Below are 25,074 nucleotides of genomic sequence, written 5' to 3'. Positions count from 1 at the left end.
AGCCGCGAGAGCGAGGTAGGGATATCGTTGGACTTACAGGTTTAAAAAAAAACAAAAACAAAAAAACTTACCAACGATGGCGGCGGTGCTGGGGGGGGGCGGTTTGAAAAGCCATCGGCCGTGAAGTATGCTACCTGCATACTTCATGGCCGACGGCTTTTCCGGACTTTAAAAACTTTGCAACGATGGCGACAGTGCTGGGGAGGGTTTGAAAAGGTGCCGCGGCTCCTCTGTCGATCCCCGCCTGACATTCGCAACAGCAGTTTAAGTCCGAGGTAGGGTGAGAGGAGCCGACACGGAGAGCAGGAAGTCCAGCGCTAGCGGCGAGTGGTAGGTGCTGGAAACTTAAGTAAGGCTGGGGACTCGCGCATTCGCACTCCTGCAAAGCCACGGACCTATATCTCACGGAACAGGGATTACAGAAGCACGCAGTTGAGTGCGCATGCGTGGCTAGCGTTTTATTATTTTAGATGGTTACATACATAAAATCTTAAAACAAACCAAGCAAGACAAGTAGAAACAGAAAAATTCAGTTCTTGCAATGGTAAGATCAATGTTCAGAGAAATGCATTCCCAAATAGTTGTGTTTTTAACAATTTTCTGAATGAACTCCTATCACTTCATTTCCGAATTTGCCCTATAAGGGTATTCCACAATTTTACTCCTGCACATGAAAAGGTCTTTTCATAATTAGTTTCCCAAACAAATGAATAAGAATAGAAGTTACACCAAAACAAAGAATAAGAAAAAATCTCCACAGAATATATGAAGAAAACAGAGCCAAGGAAGCTAAATAAATGGAGATATGAACCACAGGTATAAATATGATTAACCACCCAGTAAAGACTTCATATTTACACCTTTGGTTCACTTCTCCATTTGTGTGGCTACTATCGCTCTGTTTTCAGTACCTGAAGTTATACACATTGGTCTGTCAATAAGTGCTTCAGGTTTATTTGCAAATAACTTACTTAACAATTGGCTCCTTGCAGTTTTTCTCAACCCAAAATGATCCAAAACTTCAATAAAGAATTTTATCTTCCTGGGTATTGGATTTCTAACAGCAAGCAAATTTGGACCTCTCTACAAAGAATAGGGTTTGTTAGCTAAGAGCTACAGTAATGATAAAGTGCAGTTTCTTATTTCATTAACAGAGGATATTTCTGATCTTCTGTTTATACCTTCACCAAGCTTTGGAAGCAGATAACATCTTTGGTTGAGCAGTTATTCAAGTTAACTCTATAGTGTTCCATCAAGTAAGACAGGCTGCAGATTAGAGGATTGATTTTTGCTGTTTTCTGCAACCATTAACTGGAAAGTGATATCCTTGCTGTCCATAGTGAAAGTGTAGTTAAGATCTGTAGCAGGTGTTCCCTGTGGACATCATCATCCTACAGCCACACAAACCTGCTCTCATCCTTTCTTGAAGCTGGCTAAAAAAAAAAAATGAGCTGACGGTAACTGATAGAGAGGATTGCAGAAATACCCATACAGGCTCAGAAAACTTTTTCAGAGTTTTCTGATGTCTGAGAAACTAAACCTGATTTAGCCCTATCCTGTTGGTTGCCCCATATTTGGCTGTAGGATCCTGCTGTCTAAGGAGAACATCTATTATAGGTATGCAGCTATGCTTTGAGTTCTATTTAATTCTCTTGAGCAGTGGAAAACAGCTACCGGTATTCTTATTTCTAACATCACTGTTTACTAAGAGTACTGCATCTGAAGAAAGTATTGTTGATTTGATTAAATGTAGTTGTGATTGCCAAATTAGCTATAAGTGTAGCTATTTATGGTTGAAAATAGTCATATGAAGGGTAAGTCTGCTTTGAGCTTTATATATATATTTTTCTTTTAGGGATGCTTATGGAACCTCATCTTATTTGACCTCTAGTCAGCTGGAAGCCAAATGCCTTCTGACTGGGTTGGAGAACAGTGAAATTGAAGATAAGAGTGAAAGCAGGAGCTGTACAGTCTATGACCAAGGAATGCGGGAACAACTCATCCATGAGTTTGATAGCACCCACTCCTCCGCTGTAGATGATACAGTTGTCCGGTATTTAAATGATCGGCCAGCAATCGATGCCTTGAAGGCTTCAGACAGACTGTTTAACACCATATCCCCAGTAAAGGAAGAGGAGGAATGGATCAGTAAATCGAGAGGAACTGAGAGCCCCAGTGCAGTTAAAAATATAGAGCAACCAGGTCTACAGTTAGTTGAGAATTCCCATTCACCAACCAGCAGTTCCAGTTCTCATAGGTTGGAGATCTTGAAACGCAAACAGACAGATGCTAAACTGGAGAAGTTGAAGGAGCGGATCAGGATGCAATGGGAGCACTCTGAAGAGGCATGTAACAAAGGCCAACACCAGAATTATTCCAACCAGCCCATCATAATAACCAATGTGGAGAGCACCACGACAGCTAAAGTTCGAAAAGTAGCAACAGCACCACCTGCGCCAGTGTACAAAGGTATGTACAACTCCTTTTATAACCATATTGTAAGAGGTTGTGGGATATTGTAGATATGATTGATGTTTAGCAAGGGGAGAGAATATTGAGAGCTTGATATTCAGCCAGCTGGCCTTTTACTAAGATGCGCTAGCGTTTTTAGCGTGTGCTACGTGCCAAAAACTAACGCCAGCTCAATGGAGGCGTTAGCGTCTGGCACGCTAAAACCGCTAGTGCAGCTTAGTAAAAGGAGCCCTTAGTGTTTTGCTGATTGCCATTGGTGTTATGTTAGGCCATATCCAGGCTTCAGCATTGAATTTTGGGTTTGCGGAATCGGCTGAAGCATAGTCGGTTAAGTGTGATATTCAGCACTTAATTTGCTATGGGGCATCACATAAAAGAGAGGTCTGACTTTTATGTTGTCTTGTTTATGTGGTTACATTAGCTGGTTAAGTGCTGATTATTGGCACTTAACCAGTCAGGTGTAGACAGTGCCTCTGTAACACCCCTAAAATAACCAGTTTTAAGTGGCACTGGCCAGTTAAGTTCTGCTGAAAATGTTTAGTTAGCCCCCAAACAGGCCATTTTTAATTTGCCAGGAGCTATATCTGGTTGGTTAAATTGCTTTGAATATTAATCCATTGATGTTTGGGATTTTATTTTTGGTAATAATTTATATTCCTCATATCCTACAATTCTATGCGGAGATTTGAATAGAGGATTCTTACATTTAGTAGTAAAAATATTGATTTGGCTGAGAGTAGGATTTTGCACTTTAACCCTTACATCAGGTCCTAGTTGTAGTAAATGTATTAATCTAATATACAGTGGTGCCTCGCATAACGGACGCCTCGCACAGCGAACGCTGCGCACAACGAACTTTATGTCTTGATTCGTACAACGAACTTCGTTTCACACAACGAAGTCGCCCGAGCTGCATCCTTCCGCGCAGGCACTGCGCTTAACTGCCCTCTCTCCGCCTGGCTCCCTCTTGCCCCCCCCCGACTCCCCGACACGATCGGGGCAAGAGGGAGCCCAAGCCCTCTTGCCCCCCCGACTCCCCGACACGATCGGGGCAAGAGGGAGCCCAAGCCCTCTTGCCCCCCCGACTCCCCGACACGATCGGGGCAAGAGGGAGCTCAAGCCCTCTTGCCCCCCCGACTCCCCGACACGATCGGGGCAAGAGGGAGCCCAAGCCCTCTTGCCCCCCCGACTCCCCGACACGATCGGGGCAAGAGGGAGCCCAAGCCCTCTTGCCCCCCCGACTCCCCGACACGATCGGGCCAGGAGGGAGCCCAAGTCCTCCTGGCCACGGCGACCCCCTAACCCCACCCTGCACTACATTACGGGCAGGAGGGATCCCAGGCCCTCCTGCCCTCGACGCAAACCCCCCCTCCCCCCAACGACCGCCCCCCCCAAGAACCTCCGACCGCCCCCCAGCCGACCCGCGACCCCCCTGGCCGACCCCCACGACACCCCCAACCCCCTTCCCCGTACCTTTCTGTAGTTGGCCGGACAGACGGGAGCCAAACCCGCCTGTCCGGCAGGCAGCCAACGACGGAATGAGGCCGGATTGGCCCATCCGTCCCAAAGCTCCGCCTACTGGTGGGGCCTAAGGCGCCTGGGCCAATCAGAATAGGCCCGGGAGCCTTAGGTCCCTCCTGGGGGCAGGGCCTGAGGCACATGGCCGACCATGTGCCTCAGGCCCTGCCCCCAGGAGGGACCTAAGGCTCCCGGGCCTATTCTGATTGGCCCAGGCGCCTTAGGCCCCACCAGTAGGCGGAGCTTTGGGACGGATGGGCCAATCCGGCCTCATTCCGTCGTTGGCTGCCTGCCGGACAGGCGGGTTTGGCTCCCGTCTGTCCGGCCAACTACAGAAAGGTACGGGGAAGGGGGTTGGGGGTGTCGTGGGGGTCGGCCAGGGGGGTCGCGGGTCGGCTGGGGGGGCGGTCGGAGGTTCTTGGGGGGGCGGTCGTTGGGGGGAGGGGGGGTTTGCGTCGAGGGCAGGAGGGCCTGGGATCCCTCCTGCCCGTAATGTAGTGCAGGGTGGGGTTAGGGGGTCGCCGTGGCCAGGAGGACTTGGGCTCCCTCCTGGCCCGATATTGTCGGGGAGTTGGGGAATCGGCGGGGCAAGAGGGCTTGGGCTCCCTCTTGCCCCGATCGTGTCGGGGAGTCGGGGGGGCAAGAGGGCTTGGGCTCCCTCTTGCCCCGATCGTGTCGGGGAGTCGGGGGGGCAAGAGGGCTTGGGCTCCCTCTTGCCCCGATCGTGTCGGGGAGTCGGGGGGCAAGAGGGCTTGGGCTCCCTCTTGCCCCGATCGTGTCGGGGAGTCGGGGGGGGGGGGGCAAGGGGGCTTGGGCTCCCTCTTGCCCCGATCGTGTCGGGGAGTCGGGGGGGCAAGAGGGCTTGGGCTCCCTCTTGCCCCGATCGTGTCGGGGAGTCGGGGGGCAAGAGGGCTTGGGCGCCCTCTTGCCCCGATCGTGTCGGGGGGGGGGGCAAGAGGGCTTGGGCTCCCTCTTGCCCCGATCGTGTCGGGGAGTCGGGGGGCAAGAGGGCTTGGGCTCCCTCTTGCCCCGATCGTGTCGGGGAGTCGGGGGGGCAAGAGGGCTTGAGCTCCCTCTTGCCCCGATCGTGTCGGGGGTGCCAGGGACCACACGGAGTCACCCACCGTACCACCCGATTCGGGTAAGCGCAGGTATCGGTGGGTGGCTTATTTGCGGGGGGGTGCCTTATTTTACATTTTTTTCTAAAAAGGGGGGGCTGTCTTATTTGATGGCCCTGCCTTATCATCGGGGAAACACGGTAGAAAAAAAAAAAAATGAACAGTTAAGTCCCAGTTTTTGCCGCTGAGACTCTGCCCTCTCTCACTGTAAAATTAGACTCTACTTAGTCTGTCTTTAAATTTAAAAAATGTGTGTTGTTTTAAAAAACAATTATGTTTTTAGATGTATCTAAATAAAAATAATAACCAAAAATTTATCTTTTTTTATGTCATCTTAGCATATTTTATGCTGCAGAACGAATTATTTTTTTTTACATGTATTCCTATGGGAAAACGCGTTTCACATAACGAACGTTTCACATAACAAACTTGCTCCTGGAACCAATTAAGTTCGTTGTGTGAGGCACCACTGTAATAAAATGCTAAGCCGCGCATGCGCACTCCCACCTGCGTGCGTCCGTTTTCCGTGAGATGTAGGGCACCTTAGGTAGGAGTGCACATGCGCACTTACGTCACCAGCCGCCGATGCCGCCACAAGCCGCCGATGCCTCCACAAGCCGGGACCGCAGCCAGCCGCCGATCTCCGTTCCTCCAGCGGGCGGGCGGAGGGGTGTCTCGGAGGAGAGGGATCGCGGCTGCTCAGCGCCCCCACCGAGGAGCCCAGCAACTTTTCACCCCGGCTCTTAAACTGACCCGAGTCTTTTGCCGCCCCCCCTTCCCTTCCCGCGGGCCCGACTACCTACCCGGCGATTCAAGCAGCGTGTGCAGCAGTCTTCACACGCTACTTCGGGCCCTTCTACTACCCTGATTTGCTCTGCTGCGTCTCTGATGATGTCATCAGGGACGTGCCAGAGTAAATCAGGGCAGTAGAAGGACCCGAAGCAACGTGTGAAGACTGCTGCACATGCTGCTTGAATTGCCATGTGTAGTCGGGCCCGCGGGAAGGGAAGGGGGGCGGCAAAGGACTCGGGACCGCGTTTGTAGTCGGGACCGCGGGAAGGGAAAGGGGGGTAGAGGAAACGCTAATGCTGCTGCACAGGGAACTGGTGGGGGGGGTGGGAAATGGAGGGGGAGGGAATGCTGCTTTGGACAGACAGACAGAGGGAGGAAGAAAATAAGAAACACACAGGGGCAGATGCACAGGGAACTGGTGTGGGGGGAGGGAAATGGAGGGGGAGGGAATGCTGCTTCGGACAGACAGACAGAGGGAAGAAGGGAGACAGAAAGAAAAGAAGAAAAGACACAGGGGCAGGGAGATACACAGAAAGACAGACAAAGGGGACCAGGACAGAGACAGACAGACAGAAAGAAAGACAGCGGGAGTCGCGTCAGGAGGGGTGCGGGATGCGGCAGAGGGAACTTTTCAATGGCGTGCAAACTGGCGGCTGTCGGGACCTTTGCTTAGTATATGGCTGAATGAGTATTTATGTCACTGAATGTTCGTGGGACTAAATTCTCAGCGTAAGTGACAACTTTACTTTTAAGAGGCTGGTAGAGTTAAGATGGACAATTTGGTTTTTTACAAGAAACACATTTAGTACCGGCCCATGAAAAGTATTTTTTACAACATGCCTCACTATAAGAAATTTACTTTGCTTCCAATAAATTGATAATTTAAACTAAAGGAGTAGCTATTGTATTTGCTAAACTATATGTCATGTGAACGTTAATAAGGTGGTTTGTGATAAGGAAGATCGATTTTTGCTTTAAATAAGTACTCATAGGGGTCAATTATACACTTTTACTAAATCTTTATGCTCCCAGTGTGAATCAAGGTGTTTTTTATAATAAAGTAGGAGATAAAGTGTTCCCCTGGTCATTCACAGTTCGCGGTCCTGGTCATTCATGGTACTCTCCGATTGGGACTTCCCTGTTCTATAGTCGGGCTTCACCAATCAGGAGCTGCATGTCTATAGCAGCTCCTGATTGGTGGAAGCCTGACTTTAGTGCAGGAAGAGGTGGTTGTAGCATACCGTGAGTGATTTCCTTCACTCGCCAACGCTCCAGCTGCCCTATCCTGCCTCCCCAGGCGAAAAACCACTAAATCAGACCTCCATTGCCCTCCTCCTGCACTCGGCCGCGGTCCCTGAAGCCCAGCTGCAGCAGGTAGTCGTTCTGGATCTGCAGCAGCCTGCTCGTGTGGCTCCAGCCGGCAGGCGCTTTTCCTGTGCAGCTGCAATAGAGCGGGCGGCCTGCAAGGGGGTTGCTCTCGGGTACCGGCAGATAAGCGATTACCGGCGAGCGCTCCAGATTAGAGAGTTGCGCAGGGACAGAAATCCCACCCGTCCCCGCCAAAATCCCACCTGTCCTCACCCGTGCCGCCGGACCAGTCAGCAAGCAAGGCTTTCAGCTGTGTACATGCTGAGCTCACTGCTCAGCATGGCTGTTTCCGCCGCGATCCTGGACTTGTAAGCTGCATGCCTGCATCGCCAGAATTTAGTAGGCCTGTTTTCATCCCCGTGGGAGTCCCGTGGGTCAGGGGGGCGTCCCTGTGGGAGTCCTGTGGGCCAGGGGGGGAACCCCGTTCCCGTGCAGACCTCTACTCCAGATCCGAAGGGCAGCCTGGATGACAGAATCCAGCCTGGATGACAGAATCCAGCCCGTCTGGGATCAAGTTGAAGCACTCCGAGTCCGTGTCCGGGAGCCTCAGGGTGCGGGGCAGTACGAATATAGGGGGAGTACTGTATATTGATGCAACATGCAGGAAGGAAAATTATAGTGGGAGGTGATTTCAATCTTACTTTAAATGTGAAGCTGGATAACTCTAATACTGGTGTAAACTATAGTAAAGCTGAGCAGTGCCAATTACATTTATTTATGGAAACATGGGATCTTATTGATTTATGGAGATATCAACACCTGTCAGAGATTGACTATATTTTTTATTCTGATGTTTATTCCTCTTATTCTAGAATCAATCTCTGGCTGGTGGGGAAATAACTAAACTAAACCTTAAGTTTGTATACTTCATCATCTCCATAAAGATAGAGCTCAGCACGGTTTGCAGGTAATTCAATAAATGAGGGAAGGACATAATAAGAAATTAGAGGTTATGAAGAGGAGGATAGCTAGCTTTACATTTTAAATAGATAGCTTTACGTTTTGGAGAAAAGCCAGGTTTTCAGATGCTTTCGGAATAATTGGAATGAGCCTAGGTTCTGCAGCGGGGCAGGGAGGTTATTCCAAAGCTCAGTGAATTTGAAGAAAAGAGATTTCCCTAATTTACCTGCATATATGACGCCTTTTAATGAGGGGAAAGATAGTTTGAGTATGTGGGCGGATCTGGTAGTGTCAGGTCTCGAAGAATTCCAGGATAGTGGGATTAGGGGAGGAAGAATGCCATGTAGGATCTTGAAAATTAGTCAGGTATATTTTAAAGTGAATCCTAGAAATCACCGGAAGCCAGTGAAGTTTTGACAGAAGCGGGGAAATGTGATCGAATTTGCGAAGATCAACCTAGCCGCAATGTTCTGGATCTGCTGAAGTCTTTGAAGATTTTTCTTGGTTAGACTTGGATAGATGGAATTATAATAGTCCAGTCTGGAAAGAATGATTGATTGTACAAGGACAGCAAAATGTTGTTGGCGGAAGCAGGATCCCATTTTCCTCAGCATGTGAAGACTAAAAAAACATTTTTTTACCATAGTGTTGAGATGATCATTAAAGTAAAGTGTAGAGTCAATAATGATGCCCAAAACTTTGCTTGAGAATTCGATCTGCAATGTGGGACCAGAAGGTAGTGGAATGAGCGTGGATAACTGATCTAATTTTGGGCCAAGCCAGAATAGTTTTGTTTTGGACTCATTCAGCTTCATTTGTAGAGAGGGCCCAGGATTGGAGTTTCATTATGCAAGCTGTTATATTTTCGGTGAGGTTCGAATCTATCTCGAGAAGGACAAGGATGTCATCTGCATATGTAAATAGAGTTTCAAAGGGAGATAGATGGAAGAATTTAAATGTTCAAAAGAATAGGGGACAGGGGTGATCGATCTGATGGAGGCAGTCAGTTTCTCTACTATAGAAACCAGGATATGGTCTGATCATGCTCCAATTTGCTTAAACCTAGTGATGCAATGTGCTCAATAGGGCAGGAAATATTGGCGACTAGATGATAGTCTTTTATTAGACCCTATACATGTGCAACAATTGGGTAAAGATCTGGGGGAATATGTACAATTTAACAATACTGGAGATAAGAACATAAGAAGTTGCCTCCGCTGAGGCAGACCAGAGGTCCATCTTGCCCAGCGGTCCGCTCCCGCGGCGGCCCATCAGGCCCATTGCCTGAGCAGTGGTCCCTGACTAGCTCTATAACCTATCTCTACTCCTATAACTTACCTCTACTCCTATCCCTATAACCTACCTCTACACCTATCTATACCCCTCAATCCCTTTGTCCTCTAGGAACCTATCCAAACCTTCTTTGAAGCCCTGTAATGTGCTCCAGTCTACCACAGCCTCTGGAAGCACATTCCATGTATCCACCACCCTCTGGGTGAAAAAGAACTTCCTAGCGTTTGTTCTAAACCTGTCCCCTTTCAATTTCTCCGAGTGCCCCTTGTACTTGTAGTTCCCCTTAATTTGAAAAATTTGTCCCTGTCTACTTTCTCTACTTTCTCTACTTTCTCTATGCCTTTCAGGATCTTGAAGGTTTCTATTATGTCTCCCCTAAGTCTCCGCTTCTCCAGGGAGAACAGTCCTAACTGTTTCAATCTGTCAGTATATGAGAGATTTTCCATACCCTTTATCAGCTTAGTTGCTCTTCTCTGGACTCCCTCAAGTACTGCCTTGTCCTTCTTGAGGTACGGCGACCAGTACTGGACACAGTATTCCAGATGCGGCCGCACCATTGCACGATACAGTGGCAGGATGACTTCCTTCGTCCTGGTCGTGATACCCTTTTTAATGATACCCAACATTTTGTTTGCTTTCCTTGAGGCTGTGGCGCACTGCGCCGACGTCTTCAGTGTTGTGTCTACCATCACTCCCAGGTCTCTTTCAAGGTTACTTACCCCTAGTAGCGAACCCCCCCATTTTGTAAGTGAACATCGGGTTCTTTTTCCCCACATGCATGACCTTGCATTTCCCTATGTTGAAGCTCATTTGCCACTTTTTGGCCCACTCTTCCAGTGTCGTTAGATCCTTTTGGAGATCTTCGCAGTCTTCCATGGTTTTAACCCTGCTGTATAGTTTGGTGTCATCCGCAAATTTAATGACCTCACATTTTGTTCCCACCTCTAGGTCGTTTATGTAGATATTGAACAGGAGCAATATTTCTTCAGAGACCCTTTGGGAATGTCTAAAATTGGTTATGCGTGGCAAAAGTTTTGGTTTGGGGACCCATGTGCTTAAGACTAGGGATTTGCGAGATCAGATTTATGCATTAGAATGGGAACATAAGGATGGGAGTTTAACCCCTGAGAAATAAGTAAAGTTACAACAGTTCAAATTAGATCTCCAGGTGTTAGATTTGGAGATAATTAGTGCTAAACTCCAATGGTTACGCCAGGATATTTTGAAACAAATAATAGAGTGGGTAGAATATTGGCCCATAAATTAAGAAAAAGACAACTTCACAATGTTATCATGCATATACAGGACCCGACTGAGAATTGCACTACTTTAGACCATATTCAGGAGGCTTTTATTAATTATTATCATCAATTATAGCAACCTGAGTATACATTGAAGGAAGCAGATATCCATTCCTACCTAGAACCTATACAACTACCTAGTCTTACACCTGGGAAAGCTATGGAACTTTCCCTACCCATTACAGTGGAAGAATTAACATGGGCTATTAAAAACATGCCGGTGGGAAAATCCCCGGAATTAGTTGATTTTACTGCCAAATTTTATAAGACATTTCAAATGATTTTTATTCCCCCTTTATTACGTTTTCTTAATACATTGGTAGACAGACAGGAATTGCCCTATTCTTGGCGTTTAGCTGGTATAACTTTGATATTAAAACCAGGCAAAACTGACATCCTGCTCCTCTTATAGACCTATCTCACTGTTGGATGTGGATTATAAATTGTTTATTAAGATTTTAACCAAACGTTTAAAAATGTATATGCCACATTTAACGGTCGATGATCAATCTGGGTTTGTACGAGGCCGCAAGACTTTTGATAACATTTGCCAAGACTGTCATTTAATATGGCAAGCTGCTGGAGGGCATGATTCAATTCTTATTTTGGGTATCGATGCCGAGAAGGCATTTGATAGGGTTTACTGGCCCTATTTGTTTCAAGTTTTAGAAAAGGTGGGAATACCTGGAAATTTTTTATACTGGCTTCAGTTGTTATATAAGACCCCTCTGGCATTGATTAATATAAATGGAGGATATACTGACTGTTTTACACTGGGACGGAGGACTTGTTGGGGTTGCGCTTTGTCACCAGTACTTTTTGCACTAGCCATGGAGCCTCTCACACAATTGGTACGACAGGCTTCAGATATTTCAGGTATTAGAGACAAAAATATTATTGTTTGCAGATAACATTCTTTTTTCAATACGAGATCCTCCCACCTCGTTGAAAGCTATAGTTGGAAGCTTTGATAAGTTTTGGACAAGTCTCAGGGTTCTGTATAAATATGTCTAAATCAGAAATCTTGAATCTTAATCTGTCAGATTTAGATCGTAGATGGATTTTTAGTAATTATTCTTTTAAATGGGCACAATAATCATGATATTTGAGGATTAATTTGACTAAGCAAGAGGAGATGTTATATGTTGCTAATTATCCTCCCCTTTTGAAAGCGATTTGTCAGGATATCGAGAGGTGGAAACATCTTATTTCGTGGCTAGGGAGGGTGCAAGCAATTAAGATGGTGGTGCTTCCAAGGTTGCCCTACCAATTCTCTTCCCTTAAAAAATTCTTTCTCCATTTGGAGTGGAAGATATTTGCATATATTTGGCAATATAAAATCCTAAGGGTATCTCGTGTGATATTGTACCAACCTAGGAAATTGGGAGGAATGGCAGTGCCACATTTTCGATATTATTATCAAGCAGCTCAACCTGCGATATTTAGTTACTTGGAAATGGGATAGGGGGAAATCATGGGTGAGTATGGAGCAAAAGATATTGGGTACACCCCCGCTATGGGCAATACCATGGCTTCCATTACCCCAACTTTCTGTTATAGCTAAGACGTCTAACCCTGTAATATGCCACACTCTAGATTTGTGGATTCAGGTACGTAGGCGATGCTGCAGGGGTAAGATCTACTTTTTGGGGGCAGCTATTATAAATATGCCTAATTTTGTTCCAGGTGATGTTGATGTGGCCTTACATATATGAGGAAGAAAAGGTCTTAAAACATTGGGTCAATTACTGGATGATGGGAAAATTGTCCCCTTTGAAATATTGATGGAAGAATATGGCCTCCTACCGAGAGATCTATTCTTCTATAGACAAATTGAAAGTTTTATTAAAAAAGGGTTCTTTAAAGAACCAGTTATTGCTGAACAGTCAAATTTAGAGAGGGCCATGATAAAAGAGAGTGGGAGGGGCAGTATCACCAGGTTATATAATGCACAATTGGAGCATCTTTATCCCCCTTTCAAATATAGTTATTGTTGGGAAAAGATCATTGGTAAATGTTATACTGATAAAGAATGGTCTAAAATAATGCATTCCCTACTTTATGGTTCTATAGCGAGCAATATGATAGAAAATGGTTATAAGATGTTTTTTTGTTGGTATACACTCCAGTGCGATTGCGTGCTATGTATGAGAAAGGATCGGACAAATGTTGGAGAGGATATATGGAAGAGGGTACCTTTGAGCATTTATGGTGGTATTGTATAAAAGCACAGACCTACTGGTATAAAGTGATTTCCTTTTTAGAGGAAGTATTAGGCATTGTGATTTCCAAGACTATGGAGTGCTGTTTACTGAATATAGGACCAGATGTCCTGCCTCTTAAGCAGCAGAGATGGATGGATACATTTAATAATGACAGCAGGTCGACTTGTCCTGGCATCTGCTTGGAAACAATCAGATCTTCTGGAATTCCGAGTATTTTTGACCAAAGTTCAATTTATACAATAAATGTCAAAATTGACCACTCTTCGGAGAAATCAGATACATAGCTACAATATAGTTTGGGGGGCATATGAATCCTGGATTAGCTCCCAAGGGGATATTCCCATAGTTTATTAATAGTTTTTATATTTCTATATCTTATGAATCTCTTGCACCAGGGGGGAAGGGAGGGTTTGGTTAGAGAAGTTGCATAGGAAATTTGATAATTTTTATGTATTATGAAATAAGATATATAATTAATGTATTGTTCAATGATTGAATATATGACAGATGTTTTTAAAATTCATTTAAATTATTAATAAAGTTAGAAAAAAAAAATAGAGAGTCAATCTTGCCCAGGATTTAATGAACCTCAGTTGCAGCACCAATCTCTCCTGGTAGAGTTTGCATCGAAGAAAGTAAGAAGTTTAAGAAATATGTTCTTAAACTTCTTACTTTCTTCGATGCAAACTCTACCAGGAGAGATTGGTGCTGCAACTGAGGTTCAGCACTCCTCCTGGCAGAGAGGGCAGAACCTTGGATATATTTAGTCATAGTAACCAGTAGAATACTGAATTATATTTCTGCATGACATTTTACAAGAAATCTCTGATTCAAAAATTGCCTCAGTATGAACAGCATGACATGGTGACAAAATTAATCACTGTTCCCGATCCTGCAGATAACTGCGGGAAACCATCCCGTGTCATTCTTTAGTGTCTTTCTCAACCTCAGTCCTTCTACACCAGCATTCTTCAGTGCAAGGCTTGAGGGTCAGTGGTTGTGCCCAGTCATACTCTGATTCTACCCTCTCTCTTTAAAGAATGATATGATGATGGTTTCCCACGGGGGATGGGAACGTGATGAATTTTGTCACTGTCATTTTCTAAAATCTAACGAAGAAGTATATGGCATGTTTTATCTTTGATGTCACCTTATAAGCATCAGCAGTATCCATTGCTATGAGAAGGCAAGTATGGGTTTGAGTGTCTGACCTAGAGGCCAACATCCAAGAGCATTTAGCCAGCATTCCATACCTCAGAGTTATTTGAGGATAAAATAGAGGAGGCAACCCAAAAAATCAAAAGGCATATGAGGCTCGAGAACTACATTGGCATCTTCAAAATCATCCAAGCTTCAACCTTCTAGGCATTTTTATAATCCTAAATTCTCCTCTTACTATCCTAAATGTAGATATATTCCACCATCTACGTTATCCAGAGCTCCTCCACAAAGACACCCCAGACAATAGAGAGCTCAAAAATCGCAATCGTAGACTCAGTCAAAATATCAACAATCTTTTTCACTTTGTCCTAGAGAACCTAGCTAGAGTAATACAATATATCCCTCAGACTTTCCCTTTAGGGGGTTATCTCATTCACTTCTATCAACATTGGGCTCTTGCAACAACAGATCACTGGGTCCTCAAAGTAGTAAGGCAAGATTATGCCCTTCACATACAGAAAGCACTTCCAAACCATCCTCCAAGAGAGTCTTTTTTTCAACTCTTATCAGACCACCTTCCTTCACCAGGAGCTCTCAGCCCTCCTCCAGCTCAACCATCGAACATGCACCTCTGCAAGAGAGGGGCCAGGGTTCTACTCAAAATATTTCCTCATACCAAAAAAGACCAGGGTTCCTCTGTCCAATTCTGGACCTTTGCACTCTCAACAAATATTTAGTGAAGGAAAAGTTTTACATGATCTCTCTGGGAATCCTGTTAACCACTTGTATTACTATTTAAAAAGGCTTCACTTTAGACCTTCAGTCACTTTCCGCACTGGACAGAATGCCAGGAAATCAAAATAGTATACAAATTAAGTTTTATTACATATATATACAGGATACCATCGTGGGCCGTGTTGATTTACTACATAGTCCATAAACCACATAACAATTCCACAAGGACAGAACAAGTACTAATCTGGTGATGCTTTTGTTCAAATTCCTTATGGACTGATTTATCCTAGTATTATAGCTTTTAACTTTCCCAACTTTAAATCCCAATTTGGAACGGAAAAGTTGTTCTCCCAGAATACATTTGTTCTAAATCCTATATCAGGTGTTCAAACATAAGTTTGATTCTGCCAAAGAAGTGTTGACATATTGTGTAAGCATCCTGCAAAGGGTACTATCATTTTTGGTAATATAGTCCATTCACACACATTTACAGTATTTTGTAATTTACAAATTCGCCCTTGCAATGTGGAGTCACAAAATGTTAAATTAAATTTAGGTGCCCAGAAAAATTGTTTCTGAGGTTCCCTAGTATGAGGGGTAACACTACATATTTACACATAAACATTCCTATGCAGTGAGTATATTAGACACGGTCCTCCATATCTGCTCATTTCTAGTGTGTTCATTGCTTTTAATCTGTAATCCATGTATGGTCTCTTGTTGTCACATTTGCAATGATACATCTGGAGTTAGCGCTGCAAGTGAAGTTATCTTGCTTCCGATTCATTGAAGAATGCTTCCATCTCCATGACGTAACGACCCCTTCTTTAATTGTAATACGTCGCCCGGGGGCAGCGCCTCTTACCCCATACCATATTCAAAGGATTCCAAGGCACACGTATATCTGCAAGTTTCAGAAAACATTATTACTCTCTCAAATAACATTTTTCCTGAGGGACATATTCCCATTTTTCCACTCCCGGTTTCATTACAAGGAGAGCCTTATCTTTCCCGATTGCAATCACCTCCGCTGGTTCCGGAGGTCCTTTAGGATTGCTAATCCAGATTTTGGCTCCTACGTTTACGGTATTTGTAGCTCCAAACTCCCCTTCCCCTCTTACAGTCACCTGAGAAGGAGGGGTTATTTCCCTAATTGGCACGATATAGATTGGTGTCAATAACAATTGAGCTACTCGTTCTCCCTTCGCAATTATTACATCATTTTCTCCTAAATTTATCAATATGACTTTAACCTCACCTTGATAATCAGCATCAATTACTCCTCCTAAAGTGATAATTCCTTAGCATATCAGTTTGTATTTGTAAGGGCATACCATAATACTGAATAATCATGTCTAAAGTCCTTAGAGTGCTCCATTGTGACGCAGAAGCACAAGGGAATGCTAGTAATAATCTACAGCAGTACACATATATTTATATTTACAACTTTCGGGTAACGGTCCTATGAAATCCATTTGCCAAATCTGGGCTGGCAAATCGCCCCGTGCCCCATTACCTTATGTGATACTTCCCGTTCTTGATATGTTGACACACCGGACATTTTCTGATCACATGTTAGATCAAAGGAATCCCTCGTTCCTGAGCCCACCTGTAAGTAGCTTTTTCTCCAAGATGTCCACTTTTCTGATGTGTCCAAATGGCTGTACCTTCCAACCATTCTTCCACCTTAGGAATTTCATTAGTAGTTGTTACAGAAATGGTAGCTGCAGCATCTGCTTGGGAATTAAACAATCGTTCCATTGAATCAACAGGCATATGTGCATCTACATGAAATACTGACACTATTGTCTCCTGTACATTTTTTTTCCTATGTCTTGCCACAATTCTTTACCCCACATTTCCTTACCATGAATTAACCAATTATGGGACTTCCACCCCATTAACCATGTAGCAAGACCATTAGCGACTGACCAGGAGTCAGTAAAAAGATATCCCACTCCCCATTTCACTGGGGATTCATGAGCATATACTGGCTTTATGATTTCCAGCTCTCCGTTAGGAATATTAGCTATTTTTTCGTGTAAAGTAGCTACCCCATGCTCACCTATTTTAGCTCTTTGGGAAATGTACCATTTCCATTTACTTTGTTCTCCTGCTTATTCTTTGGAGTAGGAAAATCTAATATTTTTCGTTTTGCTTTCTCTGTGATTTCCCTAATATCCTCTATTCCACTGAATTCCTAAAAATTTTACCGACGTTGCCGGTCCTTGTATTTTTGTTGGATTTATTTCCCATCCCTTCTTTTTCATATGGTCAATTAATAAATCCAACTGCCCTTTCTTAGTTTGTATGTCAATATGTCAAACTCATGTAATTTACTATCTTGCTCTATCTGTACCTCAAGCTGAATTTAGAGTCTGACTTCTTTCCCTTATCCTGCATCTCCAAAATTGAGTCCACAGGAAAGTGATAGGAGTCCGGCAGGGCTGCTTCTCTCCTTCTTTTTCATTATAATTTGTTTTGTTTCTTAAATATATGCCTTTCTGACTGTCTGTTTTAATAATTACACAAATGTATTCCTACCCTTTTTTATTTTGTTTCGGTACGTTCCCCAAACAAACCGGAAACCTTATTTCAGACAATTTGTCTGTGTATCAAACGAACTGCTGAAAAGTCCGCGGCCAGTCTACAAGCAGTGCTGACAATTAGTCCCTGCTTGTCACTACAACAAAAGGCACATCCTTCCTTAACACGTCTCACAAAGCTTTCCTCCACATTCTTGTACGTTCGTTCTACAGATTATCTCCCTGTTTTTAACCATAAATATCACTTTCTAATCCCTTCTGATAAAGAAACAAGGAAAAGAAAAAAAAATTCAGGCTACATCAGGCAAACAGCTCCTAAATTTTTATCCATAAACCCTTTGGTTCCTTGCTTACATTATTAATTTCATTACAAGTTCCTACATTTAAATCCATAATTTGTTAATATTTAAGCATATTTTAAATATCCTTTTTCCTGCCCCTTCCCTCTCCCCTCTGCCTAGTAGTGAACAAAGGAGAAACTCAAAAAGCCCGCCGTCAAGCTCACATGATAGCATCGAAGGAGGAAAAAGGTGGGGGTGAAAATCCCTCCCTTTGCAGTTTGCTCTTTCAAACAAAGGAACTTTTACTCCAACATCCTATTTACTCGACCGCGCCTTTTCTTATATTTTGTGGCAGCAATATGAACTGCTAATACCCAGCTCCTTCGAGCCAAAGCAACTACATCACCCGATTTATCGGGGCATTTTTCTAAACTACATCACCCGATTTATCGGGGCAATTTTTTTTTCTAAACTACATCACCCGATTTATCGGGGCATTTTTCTAAAGCTTGTACAAGATCAAGTGGTTCTGCCCTTCCCAGAACCCAGAGCAACTACATCACCCGATTTATCGGGGCATTTTTATAAAGCTTGTACAAGATCAAGTGGTTCTGCCCTTCCCAGAACCCAGAGCAACTACATCACCCAATTTATCGGGGCATTTTTCTAAACTACATCACCCGATTTATCGGGGCATATTTTTTTTTTCTAAACTACATCACCCGATTTATCGGGGCATATTTCTAAACTTGTACAAGATCAATTGGTTCTGCACTTCCCAGAACCTTTTCCCATGACTCTGCTAATCCATGATTATTGGCTAGTTCTTGTGCTATTATATTATACGGTGCCTCGGTCCAGCTGGGCACCTCTAGGTTCTTTTGAGGATTTCTCTCTCTTCCTGAACATTCCTGTATCACAAGAGCGCTCAGGTTTTCTTTAGAGAAATCCTGCCGACTACGCCAATTTATGTATTACTATTTAAAAAGGCTTCACTTTAGACCTTCAGTCACTTTCCGCACTGGACAGAATGCCAGGAAATCAAAATAGTATACAAATTAAGTTTTATTACATATATATACAATATTTCTAGCCATAATCATTGATTAAGTACAGAGTTTGAATTAATACATTACCGGTTATTACATCATCACTCTGTCGGGGGACCACGAACGAGAGGCTTAATCAAAATGTCATCACACAGCGTATCAACAGTGGAAATGTCCCCTGCTTTTCTTTCTAGGGGAAACAGTATTTATCCCCCTATCCTTGTGGATTGAGCTAACTGAATGCCGGGATGATGTTTACCAATCAGTATGTGTTAGAAACTCCTAGTTTGCCTCATGAGCTAATTTCCCATCCCCTTCCTTGTGGATTGTGCTAACTGAATGCTTGTGGATTGAGCTAACTGAATGCTTGTGGATTGAGCTAACTGAATGCCGGGAGAATGTTATGTGTTAGAAACTCCTAGCCTGCCTGAGCTGACAATGACCTGCTCTCATAATTATCAGTAGGTGCTGAAAACTCCTTGCCTTGTTAGTTCTCATAGTACTTGTGTTTCCCTGTAACAGCTATCATGGATCCTAGGCAGTGTCATTCAATATTAATAATTCTTTCATACCATACGTTTCACATTCGTGTCACACCACTGTTCTCTATATCTTAAGGAAGCCTATACACACATTCCCATCCTCCCAGCCCACAGGAAATATCTTTGCTTTCGAGTGGGAACATGCCATTTCCAATACAAAGTAAACCCATTTGGTCTAGCTTCTGCACCAAGTATTCACAAAATGCTTAGTGATAGTAGCAGCAATCCTCTGCTCTTGAGGTTTCCATGTGTTCCTAATCTATCCATCTATCTATCTATCCAATAGAATTATCCTACCCACCCACTGAAATTCCTGCCTATGGTAATGTCTACGTTTCATTTGAACCAGTCATAGTGCATCCAGCGTTCCTTAAACCACACTTCAACTTCAGTACCTTAATGGCATAAAAGCCATTTTTAAAAACTATTTGTCACATTCAACTCTTAACATTCCTGGCTTGCCAGCAACCAAAAGGACCTTATGTTGAATCTTAGATTGCATTACATTCTGTTACGCTGCAGCCTGTGAACCGTTTCCATACAGAAACACAGCAGATCAGAACCACAGCATCTGCTATAGCCAACCTTTGTTCAGCATATATCGTTGACATCTACAAAGTAGCCACTTAGATGTCAGTACATATATTCACAAGGAGATCTCCTTTCTGCAGACAGTTTAGTTAGGGCAGACTGTCCTTAGAAACTTGCGTTATGCCCCATCTCAATGCCCATTCATTTCTTCCCATTGTCACCAACATTAGCTTTATTAAGCAAGGGACCCCTAAGCTCTGAATTCACCATTAAGTATTCCTTTACCTCCCTTGCCTTCTGACAGAAAAAGTGAAGTTGCTGACTTGTTACAGAGGTTCTCCATAAACAGACAGGAAATGTAGCAACACTTTTCACTCCTTATATCAAACTGTTCGGATAGGGACTGAGAGGAAGGAGGAGGAAAGTCTCTGAGATGGGGAGCAATAGCGCATTCAATGGTCCATTCCCTGAGCTAAAAAAGAACAGTGCATATTGGATTCATAAGGAGGGCATCACCAACATGTATAGCTGCATTCCCCTGCTGTCTATGGAGAAGCCCTGTTATAGGCAAGCAACTTTGCTTTTTCTTTTACTGTCCATTTATAATTTCCATATGGTTTTGTAAAACCACAGCTTTCCAAGACTGCTGAGATAATTGGTTTTATGTTTTATTTGTAATTTTTAATAGTGTTATGTATTTTAGTATACTGTTTGAATACTAATGTTTTTATAATGTTGAATGTTATGTAACCTAATATTTTTTTTCATTTATATTTTTATGAAATTTTATATTTATTTTATGGAAAAGCAGTTAAACTAAATTAATCCTGAATCCAAATGTATATATTTTTAGGATTTAATCCCACAGAGACTAAGATTCGAACTCCTGATGGAAAGATATGGCATGAAGATCAGTTCCATAACATCAGCAAGGAGTTTTATGAGGATCTTGCACTGCAGTTAACAGGTGGGAGGCATGCAAACAAGGCAAGCGTCTTCCTCTTACATTTCCCATCAATTAAAGCTTCTGAATTTGTGGTCACCACTGGTGTAGGGATACGAGGGGGTGCTAAAAAGTTCTCATCCCAACCAGCTTCTTAAATTCTGAGCGTTATTTTGCCATTGTGGCTGAAAAGAGTGTTTTATTTTGCAAAGTGCCAATTTGCAGAATCATAATGTAATGTAATGTAATGTAATTTATTTCTTATATACCGCTACATCTGTTAGGTTCTAAGCGGTTTGAAGAAAATATACATTAAGATTATAAATGAGAAGTAAGAAGGTACTTAAAAAATTCCCTTACTGTCCCGAAGGTTCACAATCTAACTAAAGTACCTGGAAATTAATAAAGAAGAGAAAATAAAGATGGTTGAAAAAAAGAAAAATTCTATGTGAACTTATAGGATGGAAATTAAACTGACAGTGAAGAACTGTATGAAAAATACATATGGAATGCAGTTAGAGAGGGTAGGTTACAATCTATTTATGGTATTTGTTTAATTGGAAGGTGTTAAGGTGGGTAATTTGGGGGAAGGTTATCTGAAGGTAGGTGAATCTTCTGGAGGTAAAAGAGGAGGGGTTAAGATATTTGGATGAATTTTTTGAAAAGCAGGGTTTTGATTTCTTTTCTGAATGTTTTGAAGTTGTCTGATATTGTCATAAGATTGGAGATAGAATGGTTGATTTTTGCTGCTTGTGTTGCCAGAAGGTTGTCAAACATTTTCTTGCGTTGTGTGCCTTTGAGTGGGGGGAAGGCGAAAGGGTTCGAGGTTCTTCTGTGTCTTGAGGTGGAGATTTGGTTTAAGCGGTTATTTAGATAGGAGATAATGCTATGTTTTGACATTATTTCGGATCATTGATTGAACTATATTTGATAGGGTGAAGTTCTTGTCACTGGCCAGCAGAAGGGAGTCTGAGCAGTGGAAAAGAACTGCAAAGTTGTGTACAAGAACTGCAAAGTTACCTGATAGCTGTCCACTCACCCTGAGTGGAAAGGGTGCTGAAAAGAACAGCTCCGTGGCAGAGAGCTGGGGAAAACAGGAGCTCCTTTGGGAGCCAGGTGACCCTTGAGGGGAGGCATGCTGGCTTTGTCCTATCTCCCGGTAAGTTTGATTAGACTGGCCTGTCAGGTAGAATTTGGAGTGCAAAGAGGGCTCAAGCTTGACGGAGGGCCTGATAGAGAGGCTGAGTGATCGGGAGAGTCCTCAAGGAGTGTGGAGATAGAGGATCATTGGAACAGACTCCCACTCCAGGTGATAAAGGCCAGCAGCGTGACAGATTTTAAGAGAAAATGGGATACTCACGTGGGATCTTTAAGGGAGTAAATTCAGGGGAGGGGATACTTGGAATGGGCAGACTTGGTGGGCTATAGCCCTTTTCTGCTGCTTTTTTCTATGTTTCTATGTTTCTATGACTGGAAGGAGTCTTGGAGTCTTTAGGACGAATGTCTGAGAGAAGATGACTGAGGAGAGTCCTCAGGGCATGTGACTGGGAGAAGATGATCAAGTGATGGGTCTGGAAGGGGGAGTAGCCAAAGGGCCCGGTAGAGCTTGAAGCGACTGGAGCATACTCAAGCTTGACTACTGGCGGAGGGACCGGTGAAGAGTGTCCAGGACCTGTGAGGACTGGTGGTGGCCTCACAAGCAGTTAGAGTAGTTCAAGGTCCTAGGCTGATGGGGACTGGTGAATGACCAGCAGAGGAGAGACCGGCGGGGCTGGTGGTGACCAGTGGAGAAACTGGTAATGGTGTTAGAAGCTGCCCGAAAACCTAGAAGTCCAGGGAGGGATCAGAGAGGACTTGGTGGCAACCAGAGAAGTGTCCGGAGGGGCCTGGTCATATGTGTGTGAGTGAAGTGTGTTTTATCAAAGTCTAGTGTTATTTTAGCTGAGCCTGATAGTTAAGGAGAAGACAATTTTCAAGTGATTCAGAGGTTATTGTAGCAGGGGAGCAGTATTTCAGTGATCAGACATCAGAGTATTTTTTTGGAAGAGTTATAGAAACTTCAGACACATGTGCCAGTTGTGTTGAACTTATTTGTAAGTTTCATAGCTTCACATTTTGTTCTTAGTTTGGCTGAGAACTTGTCAGCACCCCCTCGTAGGTTATAACTGAGCCAACTTCTGCAATTTGGAAGTTGTATTGTAGCACATATCACACCACTGCCTTCTGCATTGGTTTTTCAAATCCAGTCTTGTATAAGTCTCAGTTGGGAAGAATCACAGCAACAGCTCCTGTGGAAACTCTTTGAAGTCTATTCAAGAGGTGTGTGTACTTCTATGGCAGCTTGGGAAGCTTGATAGCATCACCACCTTGGAATCTGTCAGGCTACTGATGCCCCTGATAGTAAAGCAATCTGCTTGCAGGCTCCTTTTGATTACTGTCTTTGATAGGTAGACTGCATGATGTGCCAGTCAGGTTTCACAAATTAGAAAACTGTAAAGGCTTGGGATTTTTATTTTGTTTTTATTTTTGGCATGTGAATCTATTTTTGGACTTTGACAGTGCCTCTTGTGAGCCAGACTTGAGGTTAGCAAGAGTCCTGCACTGTGTGGCTGAAATTGACTTGAGCAAAGCTGACATCAGAGGAGTCATTGTAGTCTTCGTGGAACCATTCTTCAGGCTTTCAAAATTGGATCATTCTGTCCTACTGAGTGTGGAAGGAGCCGCAGGCACAGAGAACTGAGAGAGCTTTGAGACCTTACAAAACAGATCCTGAATTTCTAGGATCATCATGAATCCCTGCACTGACACTGAGCAATAGCACTATCTACTGGCTCAAATCTGATGCATGAAGAAGATTGATATTCTCAAGGTTCTCCTTGCCAAGCCCCACCAGCTGCAAGGATTCTCCATTGCCAAGAGCTCCTCTGTCTCACACTTGCTCCAGCCCATGGTTCTGTCTACATGTTGCCACTGTCCCGCCCTTCCTGCACATGCTCAGTCTTTACACATGCTCGAAACTGAGCATGTATGGCAGGGGGAGGTCAGCACTTGGACTGTGCCGCAGGCTGGAGAAAGTGGAAGAGGGAAGAATTCTTGCCACCGGAGCCTACCTTTCCTGAAGGCAGAATTCTATAAACAATACCATAACGTGATTGACACACGATAAGCGGCCTGTTTATAAGGCAGCTGCTGGCACCATTTATAGAATCCGGGCCAAAGCGTTTTTGTAAGAATAGATACTGAAAACAATTTAACTGAGCAGAGAGGCTCTTGAAGATAATATTATTTATTTATTTAGGTATTATATACTGCGTATCAGATTATCTAAGTGATTTACAATCGGATAATTGTAGCCCTTTGGCTACTCCCACTTCCAGACCCATCACTTGATTATCTAAATGGTTTACAATCGGATACACTCTATCTGTCCCAGAGGGTTCACAATTTATCTAACTTACCTGGGGCAATGGAGAATGGAGTGACTTGGCCAGGGTCACAAGGAACAGCGTAGGATTTGAACCCACAACCTCAGGGTGCTCTAACTACTAGGCCACGCCTTTCTCAGCTACCTGCTACAAGGATGCTTATACATGTGAATCAAGCGGGCTTTATTTGCCAGCGTCAGACATTCAACAATATTAAAACAGCAGTGCCTTTGATGTGGCATGCACGGCAGCCGTGCATGCCACATCAAAGGCACTGCCGTAAGGAAGTTTCTTCTCTGGTACTCTCTATGGATGCTGAGAAGGCTTTTGATCGAGCCAGCTAGAAATTCCTATTTGGGGTTCTAAAAAAATAGGATTTGGAAAACAATTCTTAAAATAGATTTCTTTATTATATCATGAACCCTCATCATAATTTAAAATTAATTGTTTTCTGTCAGAGCTCGTGACTTTATTTAGGGGTACCAGACAGGGATGTCACATGTCCCTGTTACTATTTGCTAAAGCGATAGAACCTCTGGCTTGCTTGATTCATGCGAATCCTGATTTATAGGGCTTATAAAATCTTACTTTTTGCAGATGATGTACTATTGTTTATTAATGACCCGACCAAATCTTTGACCAGGTGGACACAGGTCTTATCAGCATAGGTCAGGCATCAGGTTTTCATGTGAACATGGAAAAATTGGAGATCCTCAATCTTACTTTAGGTGTGCAGTAGATTGAAGAGTTACAGTCCCAATTCCCTTTTTGCTGGGCGCATAAATCCATCAAATATCTAGGGGTCCAGTTAAGGGAAGATCCTGCTAATTTATTTAGTGCTAATTTTCCGGCCCTGCAGAAGCAGTTGTTTCAG

The 25,074-nt window shown here is 43.6% G+C and overlaps 1 protein-coding gene across 3 annotated transcripts in view; it reads left to right on the top strand.

Moving 5' to 3' along the window:
* The window catches only part of CEP350 (centrosomal protein 350), a 411,819-nt gene that overhangs the window by 57,800 nt on the left and 328,945 nt on the right, over positions 1 to 25,074 (top strand). For all 3 annotated transcript variants that reach the window (XM_033915952.1, XM_033915951.1, XM_033915950.1), the window contains exons 6-7: positions 1,856 to 2,469; positions 20,686 to 20,799. In XM_033915952.1, coding sequence (XP_033771843.1) covers positions 1,856 to 2,469; positions 20,686 to 20,799 — 728 coding nt within the window. The remainder of the gene's footprint in view (positions 1 to 1,855; positions 2,470 to 20,685; positions 20,800 to 25,074) is intronic.

Source organism: Geotrypetes seraphini, chromosome 12, assembly GCF_902459505.1.
Source record: "Geotrypetes seraphini chromosome 12, aGeoSer1.1, whole genome shotgun sequence".
In the NCBI taxonomy this organism is placed as follows: Eukaryota; Metazoa; Chordata; class Amphibia; order Gymnophiona; family Dermophiidae; genus Geotrypetes; species Geotrypetes seraphini.
Note: the sequence above shows the minus strand (reverse complement) of the source record. Positions and strands in the feature narration are given on the sequence as shown.